General features: G+C 39.3%; 1 protein-coding gene and 1 long non-coding RNA gene across 2 annotated transcripts in view; both read right to left on the minus strand.

The window, feature by feature from the left end:
* Positions 1-19,008, minus strand: part of LOC140164401 (uncharacterized) — a 74,046-nt gene extending 55,038 nt beyond the window's left edge. The window contains exons 1-5 of the mRNA XM_072187678.1: positions 17,062-19,008; positions 16,097-16,213; positions 7,646-8,107; positions 7,244-7,336; positions 6,929-7,053 (exon numbers count right to left, since the gene is read on the minus strand). Of these exons, the coding sequence (XP_072043779.1) occupies positions 6,929-7,053; positions 7,244-7,336; positions 7,646-8,107; positions 16,097-16,213; positions 17,062-18,415 (2,151 nt within the window). The 5' untranslated portion in view covers positions 18,416-19,008. The remainder of the gene's footprint in view (positions 1-6,928; positions 7,054-7,243; positions 7,337-7,645; positions 8,108-16,096; positions 16,214-17,061) is intronic.
* LOC140164400 (uncharacterized) lies at positions 1,050-6,205 on the minus strand. The gene is made up of 4 exons (XR_011860523.1): positions 6,072-6,205; positions 3,310-3,413; positions 2,560-2,634; positions 1,050-2,055 (listed from the first exon to the last, which is right to left on the minus strand). It is a non-coding gene; the product is annotated as an uncharacterized lncRNA (long non-coding RNA).
* Positions 19,009-19,152: the final 144 nt, after the last annotated feature.

The following is a 19,152-nucleotide window of genomic DNA, read 5'->3' on the forward strand; positions in this document are numbered from 1 at the left end:
TAAATATGCCAATTCCAAATATTTGGCATATGCATTGGGGGGATTTTGGCAGAGCGCGGGGCGGTTATTTCTTGATCTGCCATTTGGAAATCCCCGGCTCAGAATTATTGCATAGCCCGGCTAAGGACAAAATTCAAAGTAGGCCCTAACCATCATCATGAAAACTTATTGCCAGCCCTGCCTTAATTAAATAATAAGATGTGTAACAAAATACCATTGCATATAAACATGATAAACAACGGCTTAGAACCAGAACTGCGTATGTCCAAAATAGATGTTTTGTTTTGCAATGATGAGTTCAAAAACTTTCTGATAAATAGAATTTCAGCAAAAAAAAGTTGTTTTGAAATATAGGGACAGAACACTTCTGTCAATTTTGTCATACGTCAAATAACGACTTCTGGTTAGTCCCCTCGGTAATATTCATAAAGGTGAAATATATTAAATTAATATTATGTTACCCAACTTACCAAAATTCAAATGACCATAAACACACACCCACACATAAGTTATTATGGTTTTCATTTTTTTCTCTTAATTTTTTATTATTATTTTTTCTCTGTTTTTAACATGTTTACCAGGAACATCAATATCTTAAATTTTACAGGAATGTCTCTAAGTATCGATTTTGCTGATGATAATATTAGTATCAATATATAAGGTCACTGTGGGGCCAAAACTTAAAAATAGTCCCATCATGTTGTTATGTATCTCAAATTGTTCCACTCATCACAGGGAATAAAAAAGTCAATGGTCATATTCTTCTTAGTTCAGGAGTTATAAGGTCAAATTACTCCCTTGGGGATCGTTCACAAACACTTGTAAGGGGGGGCTGATGCAAAAGGGGGGCCCTGAAATTTTGGACCCTCCTAAGGGGGGGCCCTGAAAAAATGACCACAAATTTTCCTGGAAAAATTGAGGTTATATGCTTTTCTATGGGGTTGACCCATAATTTTCATGTCAAAAAGGGGGCCCTGAAATTTTCGAGGTCTGTAAAGGGGGGGGCCCAAAAAATTTTTGTTTTTTTTTTTTTTTGCATCAGGCCCCCCCCTTACAAGTGTTTGTGAACGGTAACGGTCCCTTATTATACGAAATCTCAAACATATACTTAATTCACAATTTTGGTACAAATTTTCATAGTCATGTCCCCGTTCAGAGTTTATGCAGTTATACATTTCTCAAACGAATTGTTTTCCTATACTATTTTGTTTGCCCAGAGGAGTATTTTGAGACAAGTTGTGATTAAATCGGTGCACTTTGAAAATTTGGCGACTGTGCATGTGATATTTGACCTTTGACCTATTTTACTCTATAACTCCTGAACTAACCATTAGTTCAGAATGACAGTTGCCTTTTTTTTTATTCCAAGCAATGAGAGGAACAAACAATTTGAGGGATGGATTGCAACATGATATAACAAATTTGAATTTTGGCCCCATGACCCTTCATGGGAAGCACAGGGGGCATAAAAAATGGAGAACCAATTCTAGTCTTATCAGTTGAGGCATAAGGATGCAAAAAAACATTGGTTCCACTAATCATAATGTAGCAAAACTAGATCCCAAATATTTATTACCCAATAGCGCCCTGTACTACCATGGCGAAAACAGACAAAATGTTCACTGAGTAACTACACTGCATTTTGGGCAGCTAAAGAATAATAAACAAATGTCAACAAGAAAAGAGGTTACGGTTATCTGCTTTGGCTTAATAAATAACAATATCAATAATAACAACTTCAAACTTTAAACTGCCACCATAGAAAGTTGCATTAAAATATACAAATTCAAATTGTATTAATAATTAAATAACAAACATTTTTCACGCACTTGAAATGAAGAGGCATGATTATGCTGATTTACTGGAATGGTCCAGAAAAATGTTCACTGCAACTTTGCAATCTATATCAAATTTAGTGGTTCTTTAACATTTTATGTATCATTTGCATGTACATTGATTTCCTTTAAAAACATTCACAGAAGAGATCTTGCACAAACATCTTTAGTCATCCAACTGGAGGTGTCAAATATTACTACTCATCATGCTTGAAGATACCTGTAACAGGAAAGAAAGAAATAGAGTAGTTAAAAACTCATAATATTGGGGCTCTTTCTAAACAGGACAAATTTCAGGCCCAAAATTTCACTGACATTATGATAAATATATGAGTTTTCTTCTGGTACCAAATCTCTATTTTGATAGGATAAAGTGGGAGGGGAAATGAGGCTGTCAATCTGGCTATGTACACCCCTTTAAATAAACTGAGTCATCACTTGGGATTTTGAGAATAAACCTGAAGTTGGAGTCATTTGGGATTTAAAACTTGAGTCAAGTGACAAATCCCAAAATGATGAGCCGAGTCCGAGTTGAGTCGTTAAGTCTCGGGAAATTACAACATGTTACAATGTGATTGTAGGTTTCAATTCATGTAAATTTCCAGTTTTCTCAAAACTTACTATGAAATTGAAAGAATTTACATCTCATTAAAATATCAAAATTTTATGGATTTTATGGTTCTTACAAGTAACATTGATATTAAACATGTTAAAAGAAACTCACCATTTATAGATTTATGCTAAGGCTGTAATTTCTTGCTTTCTGTTCAACCAATGTCTCACGGCACATCTGAAACAACTGAAAACAAAATAGCAACATTTTAGAAATAGGTATCATCTTCAAACATTTTGAACACAAAATTAACATTTTTCCTGTGATGAAAACCAAGTTTCAAACAGTTTGTCATGAAATTTAACTTGGAATTCAGACATGTTATTATAAAAGTTTATAACCAAATAACCAGTATATCATCATGGTACTACCAAGCTCAATTTTAAATATTGGGCTAAGCCATTGGGCAAAGTCACACACCACCTGTTGAAGATTTAGACATATCTTCCACAGGGGAGTATAATTTCAAATGGAATTAGCACATTAACCAACACTATTTGACACTCACTCTCCTTCTATGGAAGATTCATACTGACTCAAATGGAATTCAAATGGAGCTGCCTAATGTGTTCATTCCATTTGAAAATCTTCCACAGGGCAGTGTGGATTTTAAATGGAATAGCCCAATATTACTGTGGGTGGGGTGTGCATCCTCACAGGTGATGTTGAAAAGGTGACTATGCTGGTATGGGGTGGGCATTTGGAGTGGGGTGTGGCTTAGTGTACAGTGGACTGTGCATGAGTCTATGTTGGTTTCAAATCATGCAAATTTCCAGATTTCTCAAAATTTAAAGAATTGACATCCTTTTATCATGTTTCCATTGTTCTTACATTGTATTAAACATGTTAAAAAAGACTCACCATTTATAGATTTAGGTTATGGCTCAGGCCGTAATTTCCAGTTTTCAGTGCAACCAAACCAATGTAGCTTTCAGTACAACCAATGTCTTACACCTCAGAAACAACTGAAAACAAAAAAATAAAATAGATACCATCAAATATTTGAACATTTGTCCTATCATGAAAACTTACTTGGTAGCACTAGCAAGTTTTCTCCTGTTTTTCCATGAAATTGAACTTGTAATTGAGACATTTTGTTATTGTAAGTTGAAATAAACCAAATTACCAGTAATATTGGGCTAAGCCATTTAAAGTCCACACTCCCCCTGTAAAAGATTTTGAAAAATTGAAACTCGCACTCCCTCAGATGCTGAATCTTTATCAGAGGGTGTATGGAATTCAATGGAGCTGCCTAATGCACACATTCTATTTAAAATTCATATTCTCCTTGTCAGTGGCGGCGCTTGTTGTGGGTATGCACTCGAAGTTATTGTGGGTATACACTTGCGTGCGCAAAGTTATTGTGGGTACGCACTCGTGTGCGCAAGTGTACATGCGAGTATGTACAAGCGTGTGTGAGCGTAATTACACACGAACCGCATATTTGGCCATTTTAACCTCAAAAGTGCAAATTTGTGCGCGCTTTGTGCGAATTTATTCCACCAAATATGCTAGATTCACTATACTTCAAGAAATTTGAATATGCCACTACGAAATCCAGCAGAATCTTCAGCGGTCTGAGATTTGGCACTGTTTTAGCATAAACAAGGTTCTGATTGGCCAAATCAATCATTTAATACATCAACACCTCATTCACCGGTCAAGCAAGGTAACAAGTCATGACCGGTAGTCTATCTTGTGCGCAATCTTAATCCCGCTGGATGTTTACACACACGTAGAAGGGCGATTTGTGCATACGCTGGTGACTAAACCGCGTGAATGCATTGATTCGAGTCTGCCACCACTAAATCCAACATGGCATAACCATACACTTGAGATGAAACACAGTATAGTTCTTTTTACGGGAACTTGAGATAATCAGCAAGAGCACTCGGACACTGCTGAAGGCAGCTAGCTGTTTCGCATGTGCATCTGGGAGCTAGGACCACTTTCTGTGCACCCCCACAGGACCAAACCAAACCAACTTTTTTAGGTTCCTGAGATGACCCCAAAACATAATCAGGATGTTCCCAAAAATATAAACTGGCCCCAAGGGGGGTAAAAGGTCATCGAACTTTGCATATAGGGTCAAAATTTCAAATTGTGTTGAAAACCATTCCAATGTATTCCCCTAATCACAAGGATTCAGAAAATGTATAGTTTGACCTATCTAGGACGTATTGTTCATGAGTTATAACCAAAAAGGTCAAAGGTCACATTTTTGCTCTATAGGGGTCGAAAACAACAAAGTGCTCCGATTTTGCCAAAAGAGGTGTCAAATTGTTCGTTTTGGTTAAACAAATCAAATAAGGATAGGATTGTAATATCTTGGATGCTTACGTTACCTAGGTAACACAGCAAAATAGGTCAAGTAGGCCCTACCATTGAGGCTGTGTTACCTAGGTAACGAAACATCCAAGATGGTGCAATCCTATACTTATTTGATTTGTTTCATCAAAACGAACATTTTGATACCTCTTTTGGCAAAATCGGAGCACTTTGATGTTTTCGAAAAAAAAAAAAAAAAAAACGTGACCTTTGACCTTTTTGGGTTTCAACACAATTTGAGCAAGTTTGAAATTTTGACCATATGCAAAGTTCGATGACCTTTTACCCCCCTTGGGGCCAGTTTATATTTTTGGGAACATCCTGATTATGTTTTGGGGTCATCTCAGGAACCTAAAAAAGTTGGTTTGGTTTGGTCCTGTGGGGGGTGCACAGAAAGTGGCCCTAGCTCCCCGAGTAAGCATGTGCGTGTGTACGCCAGCTGCACTTTGAGCAAACACTTAAGATTTGTAGCTGCGCCCAATGAAATGGGCACTTACGTCACTGCCACATTAGGGTGGATAAAGCCTGGGTGATCACTACTGTACCAGCACTGCTTTATATGGCTTTATACCATCAGTTAAAAAATCAACCAGGCGAATGTAACATTCGCGCCGACAACAAGAGCTACCAATCACAGAAGCGTGACGGCATCGCGTAGGCGTGTGCATTGCCATAACGCGCAGCTTATACACGCACACGCGCTCAGAAGTCATTGTTGCGCGTCCGGAGTCATTGTGAGTTATTAATGACCTCGCAATTAGTGCGCGGTCAGGCAATCAATTTCTTTCGATTGGATTACAGGCTTCGCGTATGAATTTCTAGCAGCCAATCACAAGCATGCATGCATGCAGCATGGCCACGATATCGCAGCACAATGCGAAGAAAGTTCAACTTTCATCCCCGACAAAATTTCCACCACATGATGAGAATTTTCACCGTCGAGCATGCAAGCTTGTAAAAACCTGGCTGCTCAGATTTCATAGAACTAGAAGTATCGCAGCATCAGCGATGTCATCGCACCGCACTGCGACATGGATGGAGTCTAAATCAGACTGTACCCTAGTTTGCTATTGCTAGTTAACCTAACCATGTTATGATGTCCTTCTGATCGCCGTGATCCAGTGTTTACCTTTACTTGTTTATACATGTATTATGTAGGCTAGCATTTCAGATACATGTATTATGTAGGCTAGCATTTCAGTATGGCAAATACATCAGGACATATACCTACGTACATGCGTAAGCTTACGTGGCATGAAAATTTAAGGTTGAAAATAGCTCTGGTTACGGCATACCTGGCTACTAATTCACGTCTATGCTTCATTACTTTGCAGACCACAGTCTCCGTTAAATCTTACACGAACGAAAATATACAAAATGCATTTTTAGATGGAAAAATTGGGCATTTTACCCGAGTAATGTGGCGGTAGGTATGTCAAAATTCCAATTAATTACGGGCATTAATAAAGCACTTCCGGGAACTGTTGATGGGCGGGGCGTTACTAATTTACATGTTAATGATGTTTCGTCACAGATGATGTCCTTTAATGTTTTAATTCGTTTTTTAAATAAAAAAAATGAACAAATAATCACAATACTCACCGGAAATTTCAGCCTTTCTTGTAGTTTCGCGGCCCGATTCCCGGTTTGGTGAACGAAACTCGGCCTATAAACTTATTTACGTAGGTTCCAAGGTGACCTTTCATAACATTTACAAAGCTGCTGTAAGTTTTAAAGTTCTGATCACTTTGTTTGCCCCTGACAGTATTTTTATTCAACAAAATGCTTAAAAAAGTGCCCAAAACTGCTATTTCACAGCCACCGGTCACCGCTTAGTCCACAAGTTAAACCTGCCCTCTCAGTGGACTAAATTTGGTGCCGTTTTTGCATCATTTTAGTCCAGGACTAAGCCTAGTCCACTTTTGTGAATACCAAATAACTTTAGTCCTGGACTAAACCTCCGATTTAGTCCAGGACTAAAGTTAGTCTCCTTTTGTGAATACCGGCCGATGCGTCTAATGCACGAGCCCCGATTGCACAATATACACAATCAATGCATGTTTCGTACTTTTCTAACAGCTTTTCTGATTGGCTGCTTTGATATAAGAGTGTATGAAATATAGATCAATCAAGATGTGGATAATTTCATTACCTGATATTGCCCGCTGTTGTCGGTGATGGCAAGTAACGTGTTATTTACAGCCACCGTGGTGTCAGAGGAAAGAACAAACTGAACGAAATGCTCACAGTTACCTATTACTGGAGGCTCCGTGTCATCTATTATAAAACAATATCGGAAATACAGTAGTTTGACGTCGTTTAAAGTAGCCGGTGTGCTTATTTATTGTACCACACTCCTTTTATGTAGAGTGCGAAAATCTCAAATGTGATGAAGAGGAGTGTTAATTATTAAAGAGTTAAGCATCAGTTGCTCACTTATGGTGAAGTACAGAAATAACATACTTACTCAACGAACATGTGTTTCCAAAAAGTCCAGTACCACATGCACATTTACCCCCTGTGAACTTACACAATCCACTGACACTAATACACGATCCATCTGAAAAGTTGAAGAGTTTTCGTTAGACTATTAACGTACAAAATAATTAATTAAACTTATATATTTCAAACTTAGTTATAAAATGTTCATAAGCGTCCATAAAAATCAAATTGAACTTAAAGTTCGATAGATTATGTATAATATGATTTAATTATGGAATCAATATTGGAAAATATTTAGTATGCTGTTTTAACTAAAATCAGGAATTGTTGTAAAACTGGTGAAAGAAAACATTTCAAATTTCTACGGAGGTTATCAACCTCACTCATGCGTGACCATATAATCTCAATAAAACGATGTGAATCAAACCTGGTTCATATTGTTCTGCTATAGCCTCAATAGAGTATTCTCGTTCCCCTACGCCTGCATTGATGTCCAGTATTTGATTTACCACTAAACTTCCATAAAGATTTCCACCAAGCCAACGAACACGATAACTACCTCCGTAGTTACGGGTTAAAGCAGAAATTCCAAATGACCATCCTATGACGTCACCAGGTTGTACCCTAATACGCTCAGCTTCTGGAACATTATACGTTACTGGTATGTGTTGAGCTCCAACTGGTATGTCATTAATGCCTATAATTTGAAATGCAGTATCACTTCCTGGTATTGGTCTCCATACGATAGCTGTGAATGGATTGTTTCTCCCATAATAACGCCATGATGTAACTTGCCCATAACATTGAAACTGTTGATCAGGAGATACCATTGTCCAGCCTGCCGTGGCAAAGCCACCACGATTAACTACTGGCCATCCTGGTTTACAAACTAAAATAATAATGAGTAAACAATGAGAACAAAAAAAAACAATGAAGAGAGTAAACATTGAACCTAATTCCTATATATCCATCCAATATTATCCGATGATTACCGTGTATAAAATTCAACCCTATATAGACGGTATTCATACCCCCATCGCCTTTGAAAAATCGACCAGTCACTTTTAGCTTTACCTTCACTTTTGCAGCTTGGCAAAACAATAGGGTATACACGACCTACTAATATACACGACTCTGTTGGCGAATTTCGGCATATTAATATCAAGAAAATTCTGACTTTTAGACATTTAACAATGTTTGGGCATATTGTAGCTGACTGAGAGTTACACTTTTGTAGTTTCCACTGCAAAATTTCGTTAATTATGATTTTAAATTTGCTCGTGCTTAAATGCACGAGCAAACGACCATTTTCAATGGGATAGCCTAGGACCACTGTCCTAGTGCATGTATATATACATGTAAGCCAAATAATTAAGGTACCAGTTACGTTCACCCCCTATATATCCTAAACAAAGATCTATATGTCATAATTGGAACCAGCAGCCAATATCCGCATCCTTTAGCTCGAATTTAAGACCTCATTCATTGAAATTGTTTAAGAAATAAAGACACGACGATCCAAAAACCCAATGAAGATATATTAAAGTTGCAGTTTGGAACATTGCACGTCCTATTGATTTGTACACAAAGCGTTCGCGAACAAGAGAACTAACGCTGCGCTTTCATTGATTAGCACGAAAAACTAGCATCGTGCTTTCATTGATAAGAACACAAAAGTGCAACTTTTTATTTCGTATCTTCATTAGGTTTTGGATCACCGTTTCTTTCATTCTCAACCAATTTGAACAAATAAGGTCTTAAATCGGAACTACAGGCATCGGATGCATGTTTTAATTTTGATGCATTTGTCTTTATTTAGGATAATTACAGGGGTGAAAACAACTGCTACCTTAATTCTTTTGATTACTGTAGTAATGCAATCGCTGTGTGGTAATCAGTATTGTAACGAGTCGTACTTGACTCAAGGCCAAAATCACCTTTTACCCGAACTCACACGAATGCACAACACAAATACACTGTTTGATTAAGCTAACATAATCTAAGTCTTTAATTGAAAACAAAGTATGCTTGGTACATATAACAACAATATTCACTAAAATCACACAATCAGTTTTACTCTATCGGTACTTAACCAGCGGTCTTCTTGTTGGTGATTCTAGAGTTCTTGCAATGTTCTGGACGACTGATGTAATATGTGACCGTACAGCACGAATGAGCCGTAAATGTCCTCAATTGTATTCTGAGTTACAGTGTAAAATGGGCATGAAGGTCGTATTCATAGGTACCTCAATTTGGTGCTACGTGTACCTCATTTAATGAGATACACGTAGCACCAAATTGAAATACCTATGAATATGACCTTCATGCCCATTTTACACTGTAACTCAGAATACAATTGAGGACATTTACGGCTCATTCGTGCTGTACGGTCACATATATCCTTATTCACTTGTCCTGCGAAAATCAGCGAAGTCCATAGTACACTTGCATTTATAAATCCTTGCGTATAAAATCCTCATACGAAAATGATGATGCTTCCTCCAATCTCCTTTGCGCTGCTATCTCCACAAATATATCTCCTTACGCTGCTTTCTCCACAAATATATCTCCTTGCGCTGCTTTCTCCAAAAATGGTGTTTCTTTCACCAATCACTCTTTTCCCAGGGAACAGGTTTCTTTAACACAGCTCCGCTGTTTTTTGACAGATGCGTGGCCTTCACAAACCCAGCAAACTCCAGCAATTTGACAGAAGAACTTTTAATCCTTTGATGAGGAAGAGCACTTTTGTGTGCTCGCTGTCTTCTTCGTTGCTGTATTAAAATTAGCTCAATTATTGGCTATATAAACTGGTTAAAATGCACTTCTTTTTTGAAGCACGAAGACCATCACACACATGTGGAGTTTCTCTATCTCCCACGGCATTCTGTAAAGTCCCAACAAAAGCCTCCAGCTTTTTATATCAGTACTCATGCAAAAAACCCATCATCTATTAATAAACCATTACTTCGATCACATTTTCACACCATTGCTGCAATCTTGGGATTTCCCAATATTAATTATACACATTCACCTTTCACATTACATCAATTCCTGGGGGGGTTTCTGACTATGGTGCAATATACTGAACTGGGGATTTCCAAGTTCCAAACATAGATCTGACTTTGTTTACAATAATTTGGGGGAATACCAAAATGACTTTCCACACCATTGTCTTGCACGTACAAGGGGGTTTCCCATCTCATGAAATACTTTCAGCTTGTAAACAAAGTTAAATAATTAAATTAAATCAAATTACTCAGGGCACATCACAGTATTCTCCAGCATTTCGCCATAAATGTATTCAAGTAATGAATAGAGAACTCGATAACGTCCCATGATATGAGATGGTTACAGCTCGCACTGCCCTCACACACCGACATCACCTGGTTAATAATTACATTGTAAAGCAGAGACACTAAAATGAATAACCGGGATCGATACACGTGAATGTGTTATGCACGATTTGATATTCAGACAATAAATCTTTGGATACCGGTGTAAAAAATGATGATTATCTCCCGTAATTTTTTTATTCTAAAGAAGCCATACTTTTATGCTTGCACTTGAATATATGTGTTGAAAGGATATGATAGTCGTTAGCTTGCGTATTGAGAAAGAACCGTGCGTATTCACCTCAAAAACTGACAAAAATTCTGATTTTATATGTGCCGAACTATAGCGCAGCGTAGGCCACTCGTGGAGGCAGTCTAAAAGCAGATGACCTCATGGCGTATACCATGCTCACTGACCGTACAGAGGTCAGTCACCAGGCTATTGTCAATAGCCTTAGTCTGATGTCCCTCGTCGGAACAGGTCGGAACAAAATAGCCATGCGTGGCTGTGGATTCAACCTACCATGGCGATTTCTGCCATGAACATATCGGGGCGATGACACTGTGCCAGTCTTCACCAAGCTGACACAACCCCGGGGCACTCAGGCCAATTTCTACAAACTTTTACGTCTTTCAAGAAATACTTTTTCGTAAGACTTGGGTCTTGACAATCTGTTTTGGACGATACAATATTTACTCTAGAACTAAATTTTCCGAAATATCCTGGTCGTGGTGATTTTTTTAAAAAGAATATCACCTCCAGAGCTGTCCGTATGGACACGGAAAACACTGTGACAATACGTAGTGTATTGTCACGGTGAAGACCGTGCTTGGAAGAGTATGCTGTATGCTAGCATACGTATTGTCAGAGTGTATACCGTTGTCAAAATACCACGTACTTTAGTACAGTAATAAAGCCCTCTGTTGGTCATAATTACGTATTTTCAACGTAGTGAAGAAATATTTGAGATAATATGCGACGCCATAGAATATAAAAAGCAGAATATTGGTATGTTAAAAATCAAAATGAGGAATGGGGCTGGCTGGGGGTGGCTACGGGGCGTTATCTCAAAAGACAATATTGCTAAGACAATATTGTTCAAGGTCGCGCCGCAGGCTTATAAAAACAATGTTGCTCCAAAAACAATAGCAAACAAGCTTAAACTATAAATTAGCCCCCGATAGAGGGCAGGGCCTGAAGAATGAGGGAAATTATGGGGTAGTAGTAGGCCTATGAAATGGGTGACGAGCTGTCCGTAAATATAACAGAATTTTCGTTATCAGTTCGTCATCCTTAAGGTTACTCTTGCTTTCTTGACCTGCGGGGCCCTTATATTGGGGTCCCACTTGGAGTGTTTAGTCGTCGTATGGAAGTCTCCGGCCTCGGGCCTTCCGGCCCTGCGGCCTTGATGTTTTTAGTTGATACTGGGCCCCAGCATCAACAAACAACAATGAGTAACCTTAAGGGTGACGGGCTGTCTCTAATTTGTTTTTAAAAAAATTAACCTTAATGTTAAAACATTGAGTAACCTTAATGTAACGACCTTGAAATGTAACTTCTAAAAATACTAGTTTTTATATTCTATAGTGTTATATTACCTAAAATATTTCTTCACTACGTTGAAAATACGTTTTAAAGTGAATTATAACCAACAGAGGGCGCTATTACTGTACTATTACTGTACTAAATACGTGGTATTTTGACAACGTTATACACCGTGACCATACGTATGCTAGCATACAGCATACTCTTCCAAGCACGGTCTTCACCGTGACAATACACTACGTATTGTCACGGTGTTTTCCATGTACAATATGTGTGTATTGGGTCAGGAAGATCAGCTCACCGGCCGGATTTAACGATGATGAAATTGGAAATGAAACTAGACCGCGGGAAGTCCCAAGGTCGGAACAGAATGGCTGCTATGCCTGTGAAACCTGTGGAAAAGAGTGGCCCTCAAGCCGCAGCCGGGCAGCACATCAAGCCCATTGTAGGAAAGCGCAGGAGGAAGTAACTTGAGCAATGCCTCTAAGTCTGCACTCCGACGAGTCAATCAGGAAATGGACAGGTACATAACCACAGAGCCAACCTGAAAGATGATTACTTCCTACATCAGAAGAAGGACCAGCTGGACATCAAGAAAGTCTGTGGCAAGATGGAATATAAACCGAGATTAAATCTACCCAAATCTGGTGACAAAAGGGCATGGAATGAGTTAGATAATGAACTGTCAGAAGCATTGGAATCACTCCCTATTTACAAAGACCCAACAGTAGAGCTAGAAAGAAGAGAAAAATTTATTTACAACTTCCTAGAAGAAAAATATGGTGCCAAACATCCACCCAAAGCAAAAGATCAGAAGAAAGTGCAAAAGTCTCGCTAACAGAAAAGATTTCGCAAAATGAAACAAGATCTTAAGAAAAAACTCAAGAAAGCAATGAAAGACAACAAATCAGACCATTAAATACTGAAAGTGAACCAAGAGTTCCTGAAAGCAATGAGACTTCATAACAAGATCAGGAAAATGGAGCTCAAAGAGAAAGGAAAAAGAGAAGTCAGCGACATGCACAGGAGGCGTTTAATAAAAACCCTCACCAGTACGCTAAGAAGCTCTTTGACCCCAAAGCATCGCAAGGAGCACCATACTTCTCCAGAGATGTAGCGAATAAGTATTTCAGCACAACTTATCAAGACAAAAAGCGAGATTACCGATACAATCCCTTGAGAGGCATTCCAAAACCTGCAGCTCCAAGGCACCAACTGTCGGAAGATTCGCCATCCATGGCAGAACTTGAGGAAGCAATACTGAGAAAGAGGAATAAATCTGCTCCAGGAACCAATGCCATCCCATACCTGATACCATGGTATCCTCAGAAGAGTTTGGAAGAAGGGCAAAATCCCCCTGTCATGGAGAATTGGAGAAGCAGTTCTGATACCAAAAGAGGATGATACACCAAGGCCAGAACTGTTTAGAAGCATAACTTTGACAAATGTTAGCGGGAAGATGTTCTTCCAAGTGTTTGCAAATCACCTGTTGTCCTATATGACAAAAAATGGCTATATTGGTTGCGTTGAACACACTCAAGCCCTGATGCCCGGCCCTGATGGAGACCCTCCTTGATGCTAAACAGAATGCTCGTGAGATTGTTGTAGCATGGCTGGACCTGGCTAATGCATATGGTTCGGTTGCTCATAACCTGATCCAATTTGCACTGGAATGATACAACGTCCCATCTACCACTCGTGAGCTAATCTTTAACTACTATGACGAGTCCGATATGGTGTCGAGTCCAAACTGAAGACTCTCCTAGAGAGAGTAAACAATGACCACGTCAACAGTATCGCTAAGATGTGGATATATGAAAACCACATTGTGAGCAGGATATCTTGGGAATTCATCATCTACTGCTTCCCAGTGTCATTCGCCCAAAATCTTCAAGCTGTGGCTACACGCGACCTCAAGAGATGGGCAAGCCTGCCGAAATGCGCCAACACCTCTATTTTCTACAGAAAGAGAGTTAACAAGGGCCTTCAACTGAAAGCTTTAACAACGCATTTCAAATGTATGCAGTTGGTGAAGTACCACATCATGAAATGATGGACGAGGAGACACAGTTCATCTATGGTCACATAGAGCAGAGGCAGAGAGGAAAGAAACGTGAAAAGGAATGGTGTGAAAGAGCTACATGAAAGAGAAAGTCATCTTTTTATCTACGAGCTATGCAGAGGGCAACATGGTCGCCAGGGCCTGGGCTTCATCAAGAAGCGCCAAGAGCAGATGTCTAAGCAAGAGCATAGGAGCACGCTATCATCCATTACTAAAGATGTCTCAGAAGAGCACCTACTTGTCTCCTTATATGGAATGGCAAAACAAGGTCGCTTCCTCGGATGGGAAACAGCCATGCACATGGACACAAGATGGAATAGTCTCCTCTACTCCTGGTCACCTGAGATGCTGAAATTTTACCTCAACTCAATCCAAGACACACTACCCTCACCTGCCAACTTGAAGACCTGGAACAAACACCCACTAGATCAGTGTACTCTCTGTGGCTACAACTGCTGCACAATGCTGCACATATTCAACTGCTGCCAGTACTCTCTTAAAACAGGCCGTTACAACTGGAGACATGACATGGTACTCCGAGAGATAGTCCACCAACTAGTTCCTGCTGTTTTGAAAGCTAGATTTGGGACAGTAGGCGACGGAGATCAACAGAAAGTTACCGGCATTTCATTCAGAACTGAGACTGGAATGAAATACAGAAATGTAGCATGGCACAGAACCCAGAAAGACAACATCATCCAAAGCTGTGAGGACTGGCAAGTAGTGTGGGATGAAGACAATCGCCCAGCTATGTTCCCTCCAGAGATAGTGACAACATCGAAAAGGCCAGACATAACTGTCTACTTGCCATCAGACAAGCAAGGCATCATAATTGAACTCACAGTACCTGCTGAGGAGAACTTAGCACAGGCCAACCTCAGAAAGAAAATGAAGTATGAAGATGGGAACTTAAATACTTCCCAGTAGAGGTGGGAACAAGAGGATTCATAAACAACACACTTCGAACCTGCTTCAAGTTGTTTGGCCTCACAAACAAAGAAACCGAAAAGGCACTGGATACTGTGGCGAGAACAACATTAAGAGCAACATACACTCTATGGCTTGCACGCAACAACAGACACTTTGGAAACTGGGAATTGGTGAACCGTCCGTATATGCCACCACTCGACCTACCTGAAGTTGAATAAATGACCAAGCTCTACTTCCCTACATAGGACCAGGATCCTGTGACCAGCCTAACCTCTAATGGAACTTGCACACATCAAGATGTTACAGCAGTGCAAATCCTGCCCTGCAGATCCATGACAAAGGGTTTGCTTGGTATTGGGGGTTAAGTTTGGCACGTTGGTTTCAACACCTTATACCGACAGTTACTGGTCTGAAAGAAGTGAGTTACCTCTACTGTAATGTGATTTCCTGATGTCAACAGTTGCTGCACTGGAGAGGGGGGATTCCCGGGAACAAAGCGCTCAACCAACCACCGCCCGTCCCAAGTCGGGGGCAGTGCAGCAGAATGTTAGATTGATGAAACAGGATTTATAATATGTCTACCTGGGCTTGATACAGCAAACAACAACTTGCTTCATCTGTACACGTCTTTAAAAAAACGTCGATTGCAGATCAAGCCAGGAAACAGCCACTCTACGGCTATGGAATTTCACTCCTATATTTCGAAATCAATTTCAACCAACAGTATCTCATCATAATATTGGCGTTCACCAAATAGCGCGCAACAATTATTGTTCATGTTGTTAGGGTTTTTTTTGACAGAAAGTCGAGTTTTGCTAATAGAGTCGTGTGTACTTTATTTACTTTCAATGTTGTATTTTCGAATTCTTCAGTCAGTAGCACGGCTCAGCTTCAGATTTATTGAATTGGCAAGTTTGATACCATAAAAATGGTTTATCGTCATAATGACGAACATATCCAACATGAACATTTAAATGCACAAATTTCAATTAAATATGATAAACTTACACTGGACATCAATATCATTCGTACAGTTGTTTCCAAGATATTCAGTGCCGTTTACACAAGATCCAGTCGCAAAGTCACAAATTCCATCGCAACCAAAACAAGATTCATCCGAATAGTCTAAATCAATACACAACACAATACAATACAATACAACACAACACAACACAACACAGAGCAAGGCGTCATTAATGTTTTGTACAAAAATTGTTTTGCTTGCATGCCCTCCACCGACCGACCTAAAATTGGCCAAAATCAGGGTTGGCTCTTTTCAACAAAAAAATTTGAAAAAAATGTTAGTTTATATTTTTGAGGTTTTTTTATTACTTCGTCTGCGTGTAAATTTCATTTTAAATCTAAATTTGGCCAACAACGTTTTGTTAAGAAGAAAATCATCACCGTAAACTCATATAACATTTCACAATTTATTATAACTGGCCATTCCTACATCCATGTTATGCCTGTAAGTATTTAGTCACCCCTAATTGAATCTATTTCTATGGTGTGTCATGCGTATTGGACGGTCTGAAGTATCGATTTATCTTTCCACATGACCCATGCCCATTGCCTAGCCTATGCAGTAGTGTGTCATTTAAAAAATATTCCGACCTACCGACCCACCCCAAAAATCCCACTGGAGGGCAAGCAAACAATTTTTTTGTTTTGGTCTAATAAGGGTAATCGAAGTAGCAAAACTAATTGCCATTTCGAATTATGTTAAACGTCGATGTAACGCTATTACATATTGCTATTTTGTATAGGGTTATGGTGGATAATTAAAACACTCAGGCGGTCTATGAGCTATGTCCAATCCAAAAGTAACTTATGAACAGTCCATTAGTCATTTTAAACCTTATCTAGGACATTCACTGTGATGCTGATACTCTTGCAAAACAATCAATCAACCTGACATAATTCCACTCCTACCCCCTCGTCGAGATATCATAGAAAATTAAGCGGATACTCACCAGATCCAACAGGCACAATTCTAATGTAAAATCCAGTCCCCAAGTCTTCATCATAAAATTCATTGTAAATATCATCAAAGCCACGATACGAGCTGCTACTGCGAATGGTTGAAGATAAACGCAACGTACCCGATGTTTCGATTTGAAAATAATCTGGCTCCCCGCTTTGGCAGTTTAAACTTCCTAATTCTGTCTGGGATTCCTCGTCGATGATTCTGAGGTCTACGTTACAATCGTATGCATCAAAATATCGCTTGAGCCGAAAGATTTCTACTAAAAAAGCTTCAGTCTGATTTGATATAAAAATTTCACATGGCGTGTTCAAAGAATGGTGCAATATTTCCGTGAAACCGTCAACTTCTATCAATTCAGGTGATTGGTCCAAGCATACCGGTTTTAAATGGAACAGGCTATCGGAAAATAAAGCAACCTTTTCCTTTTGAACCACACGCAAAGGACTCCCCAATGTTTCTTGAATGAACACGTTGCTAAATATCACAGGTACAAACACGACATGGTTCAATAGTATTCCGTCTGTTGCGCAGCTGGACACTGTTGTTTCACTCAAAGTCAATTGTGTAGTAGGATTGTCAATAAAGATGCCAAACGATGCACAGTCGATAACTGACAGGTGCTCAATCTTGGGGGAAACATGACGCAATAACAACCCTGGGCTGTTCTTCTTGTGTAATTGTCCAGCACCAATGATGTCAACATATTGGAGAATCGAGTCAGCTTGATGTAGATTTGAATTTCCAATAATTCGAACTCCACCCCAGAAGCCCGTGTGCCCTGTGCTTATTGTTTCAGTTCGATTAAGTGGACTACACTCCAAGATTAAGTTATGCCTATCAAAATCAGTGTCACCAGAGATGCAAAAGTAACACGGATAAAGGTGGTAATTTTGGCAATCTGCAAGTTTTTCTTCATGTCCATTGCACTGGATGTTGCTATGGTACCAATAGTGCATCTGCAGACTTCTTCTCTGTAAATTCAATTCGTAAGCGTAATAACTTCCAACTGGTGGTCCTAGTCCGAGTTGACGACACGCTACTTCAGACTCTTCCTGTTCCCAATAGTATGTTTGTAGATAAACAGGCAGCCACAGTCCTCGGGCATATATTTCCAACCTTCCATACCATGATGACGGTCCGTCAGTAAGACGTAGGTCACCATATATGGTCGGATCATTGTCACCAATATCCATGGGCCAATCAACATCTACAGCTGGTTTAAACTTTATTCGGTTCTCTTTACTTCCCAGCGCTTTTAATTGACCAAGAATGAGAAGACCTACATGCGGTTGGAACTGAATTTCAGTACCTGCTTCGATAGTAAGGGTGGTGTTATCCATAACTGTTACATCTGCAGTAGCTAAATATGGTCCATTTGCAGCTGTCAAAACGATATTGTCGTAAATCCGTCCACCAAAAATCGACACTTGGTTACTTCTATAATTACTCTCCGTTGTTAAATTTGACGGATCAGATAAAAAGGGTTCAAAGGATACGAGCGGCCTGTCGTTCCAATCATTGAAATCAAAGATTTTAGAAATGATTTCAGCCTTGTCGAGAGAATGCCATTGGTTGAATCTGGCGTTAACCGTGTCGTGGATATCTAATAATGGATATGGGTGTGGGCATAGTTCAAAAGGATACTCTACGTTGTTAAAAACGTTGTAGTGCAAAATTGTATTTTCAATTCCAGTGGAAATTGCGCAATTTAAATCATCATCATCATCCGTCGAGGGTTTGTTATCTTGGAAGATGTTACCTTCAAGAACATGAGAGAGTTGATTTGTAGCGGCAGAGGTTAGAGGTTTGGCGTCGAATATGTCAACAATATGGACTCCCGTGTTGTTCCAAAAAGTATTATTAAAAATATTACAATGTGACACGGTATTTGGAATATGTATAGCTGTTTGTTTATTATGTTCAAACAAATTATTGTTGACAATAATAGACGCGCCTTCCAATTGAGAACCGCCAGCACGAATAGCGTTTCCATTTTCAAGAAACCAACAATCGTCTATACTGTAGTACTTTCCATATCCAAAACTATACTGATTGACCTGAGTTACATGGATGGCTA

This window comes from Amphiura filiformis, chromosome 11, assembly GCF_039555335.1.
Source record: "Amphiura filiformis chromosome 11, Afil_fr2py, whole genome shotgun sequence".
Taxonomy (NCBI): domain Eukaryota; kingdom Metazoa; phylum Echinodermata; class Ophiuroidea; order Amphilepidida; family Amphiuridae; genus Amphiura; species Amphiura filiformis.